This window comes from Odontomachus brunneus, unplaced genomic scaffold, assembly GCF_010583005.1.
Source record: "Odontomachus brunneus isolate Ranch 3 - 2012 unplaced genomic scaffold, Obru_v1 Obru_scaffold_324, whole genome shotgun sequence".
NCBI lineage: Eukaryota > Metazoa > Arthropoda > Insecta > Hymenoptera > Formicidae > Odontomachus > Odontomachus brunneus.
In genome coordinates, this window is record NW_022639774.1 from 55832 (window position 1) to 59483 (window position 3652).

At 36.7% G+C, this 3652-nt stretch overlaps 1 protein-coding gene and 1 long non-coding RNA gene across 4 annotated transcripts; one reads left to right on the top strand and one right to left on the bottom strand.

The window, feature by feature from the left end:
* Positions 1-32: 32 nt before the first annotated feature.
* Positions 33-1690, bottom strand: LOC116853455. 3 transcript variants are annotated; one of them, XM_032834562.1, is made up of 4 exons: positions 1537-1690; positions 889-1024; positions 582-770; positions 33-500 (listed from the first exon to the last, which is right to left on the bottom strand). In XM_032834562.1, exons 1-4 carry the CDS (start codon positions 1666-1668, stop codon positions 460-462), a joined length of 498 nt encoding a protein of 165 aa, XP_032690453.1. In that variant the 5' UTR covers positions 1669-1690; the 3' UTR covers positions 33-459. The 3 variants fall into 3 exon arrangements, with proteins under 3 accessions (XP_032690453.1, XP_032690451.1, XP_032690452.1); XM_032834560.1 differs by having other exon boundaries at positions 43-478; XM_032834561.1 differs by having other exon boundaries at positions 82-478; positions 1405-1551.
* Positions 1660-2332, top strand: LOC116853457. The gene is made up of 2 exons (XR_004379979.1): positions 1660-1751; positions 1976-2332. It is a non-coding gene; the product is annotated as an uncharacterized LOC116853457 (long non-coding RNA).
* The last annotated feature ends 1320 nt before the right edge of the window (positions 2333-3652 follow it).

The window sequence follows — 3652 nt, forward strand, 5'->3', positions numbered from 1 at the left end:
TATATATATATATATATACACACATACTTAGTGAATAAATGATATTATTTTTAAGACTTTTTGTTCGATTTAACAATTTTTGGTAGGGTCACTTTGTATAAATATTTTAAATATAATTATAGGCCGGTATTATATATATACACACACACGAACATCCAGTGTCGCTCGTTACGGCCCTTATATCGATACTTCGATTTGTATTCAGAACGAGCCTTTTCAATGTTTCTTTGGTTATTAGTAATAGTATTTACACTATTTATCATTAATAATTTATGAATATATATAAATATATACCGTGCACTTTCCAATGGATCATCGATAAACTGCATGACTTCATAAAAGCGGAATACTTTCTGTTTTTTACTCGGTTGTGCAGCAGATCCACTTGGAACATACGTGTTTATTTGCCGTTTGTAACGCACATAACAGTCTCTTAGATATTTCCACCTTTTCATTGCATCATCCATAGTCAAGAGCCCTGTAACCATAAACAAAATTAACTATTCATAAAATAGATTGTAGCTTGTACTTAGCAAACTTTTTACTTATTTATTTAATATTTTGTATATATTTATACAAACCTCCTAACATATTTTCAACCTCCTTCCACAGCGCTTTCTTTTTCGCCTTTGTCCGTTCCCTAAGTGGAATTTGGAAATTCCATAATGCTGGTTTTGTTTGTACAATGTTAATTAGCATCTCATCACGGTGATCTGTTGAGTACTGTTCATTGCTAGTGTCCTCTGATACTATTTCATTGCTGGCTTCAACTGTAAAAATACAATTAGTTGCATATTAAATTTAACATCGTAAACCTATGTATGTGATATAATGGATGTTTTAAAGAAGATAAAGTATTACAACAAGAATTATTACTACAACATTTACCAATAATTGCAACAAAGTCTTCGTTTATAGATATAGCATGTCTCTCTTCATCATACTTTTGAAAACAATTGTGACACAAAATTTGTTCTTGTGTGTCGACGGTTAGTATTGAGCCGCAATAACCACATTTTATGTTCTAAACAAAAATTTTTTGTAATTAATATACTTCCTAAAGTGTATTTACCAGACAAAGGGTGATAATGGAAGCTTTCCAACTGCGGACACTGTATTACCCAAAAGCATTCTATTGACTGTAAATTCTCGAAAATATCTTGTTAGGTAATATACAGTCAATAGAATGCTTTTGTGTAACACAGTGTCCGTAGTTGAAAAGCTCCCACATCAATTTTCAGAATAAAGATAAAGATATTATCCTAAAAAACCAAAAAAGAATTAATTCTAATGTGTAAGAATTAATTCTAATTCTAATTTATAAATGTGTTTTTTATTTTGTTTTCTTTTAACTCTGTGTTTATATGTCACGCTGTATGAAAAATTTTATAAACTGATACTTACTAAGAAACAACCTGACTGGTTTTTATTCATTTTAAAATTGTATTTAAAAACTATTTTAAATTATGTGTTGCTTTTAATAATGTAACTCTTTTATTTAGGTTAGGAACATGTATCTTAACTATATGTGTGTACATGTGTAACGTAACGTTGGAACGCTACAAAAGTCAGCGTAACATCCGTGCTGGCGTAACGAAACGGGCGTAAAGCCTGTGATTGGTCTAGTTCCTGTACGCCATACGCCGGTACGCCGTACGCTGCCTCCATGGGACTTCACCCTTACACCGCATGTAACGGCACCCTAAAGCGTCTTCTACAATGGCAGTAGGAGTAGTAGTAAGAAATAAACAGTAAGCAAATTGACCAATTCCATTCTTACGTTTAAAAAATAATCGATTGTGATTGGTCTATTTACTTACTGCTTATTTCTTACTACTCCTACTGCCATTGTAGAAGACGCTTAAGAGTAGCATGCAGTTAACCAATTATGATAAAGAGTGTCTAGTTCGTGTAGTCCATTTATTTTGTCATTTATTCTATTATGTGCAATACTCACAAACATTGTCACTTACAGATCAGGAGGAAAGATGGTGTTCCGTCTAAACGTTTCACGCAGCTCGGAAAAATGTTTTGGTTACGACGGATGTTGCGTCCAAAGATCTCGATTTTGCTGATGTGAAACACGTAATTAATTACGATATGTCGGATGATGTGGAGAATTACGGCAATATATCGTGATCTATCGTACAATTTAGGTTATTGTATTAGAAGAATTCAATGTTAATGTATCTCTCTTAATATAGTTCATCCTCGATTTCATCGAAGATATGCGCTCGCGAAAATGAGCAAGCATATCGCGTTATTATACTAAAAAATCTGTATATATGTTTCATATTTGTACAAAATAAAATTTATATTGTCTACTCACAAATACCAATTTTAATTTATTTTAACGTATAACAATTCCAATCTAACCTAATCTAACGACCGAAGTTATATACGCCATGCGCGCCATTTAAAGCGATCAGCTGATTTAGTGCAACTGTTGTTGCCAATTTGCTGCCAATTTGCGCTCTACTGTTGAGTTCAAGACGCTGCTCCGGTGTTGCCGCCAACTTACTGCCAACCTATGCGCGCAACGTTTGCGCGCTGTTTGCTGCAAATTTGCATCAAACTCTTGACGTCAACGTTTGCCGCGTATTTTACCGCAGTTTGACACCAACATTTGATATAACAAATGTTGCTTCAAATTTGGTGCCTATTTGCGACCAACAGTTGAGATCAAGCTTTACTCGAAAGTTGATCGCGCAGGCTTGGCTATCGGGATAGGGAGAGGTGCACTTGGACACGGTGCATTTGGACATAGCCAATCATATATATATATATATATATAAGGTGTAGTAAAAAGAAATCCATTATTTTTGTATGAAATTGAAGGCTTTATTTGGCATAGTTAGAATGATCCGATTTAGGTCAAATATGCACCGGTTTGTTCGATAACTTGTTGCCATTTTGAAGGTAATTTCATTATGCCTCTCTCATAGAAATTCTTGTCCCTATTGGCAAAAAATTGGGACAGTCGATTTTCACAAGCTTCTCTTGAGGCGAATTTTTCACCAGCAAAATCATTCGCCATAGACAGGAACAGGTGGTAATCACTTGGTACTAGGTCCGGACTATAAGGTGGATGCATAAGAACCTCCCAACCAAGCTCCCAGAGCTTCTGGCGAGTCACTATCGATGTATGTAGCCTGGCGTTGTCCTGATGGAACACAATTCCTCTCCTATTGGCCAAAGCTGGCCGCTTCTGGGCGATTGATTCCTTCAGACGGTCCAATTGTTGACAGTACAGGTCCGAATTAAGAGTTTGGCCGTAGGGGAGCAGCTCATAGTAGGATGATTCCCTGCCAATCCCACCAAACACACAGCAAAGCCTTCCTGACCGTCAATCCTGGCTTGGCCACCGTTTGCGCCGGCTCATCGCGTTTCGACCACGACCGTTTTCTCTTGACGTTGTTGTAAGTGACTTTTCATCACCAGTCACCATCCGCTGCAGAAATGGGTCGATTTTGTTGCGATTCAGCAGCGATTCGTAGATGGAAATTCGGTCCATGAGGTTATTTTGCGTTAACTCGTGTGGCACCCATACATCGAGCTTCTTTTTGTATCCAGCCTTATTCAAGTGGTTCCAAACGGTTTTCTGTGCAATGTTTAGCTCCTGGGCAATCGAAACAGTGCTTACATGACGGTC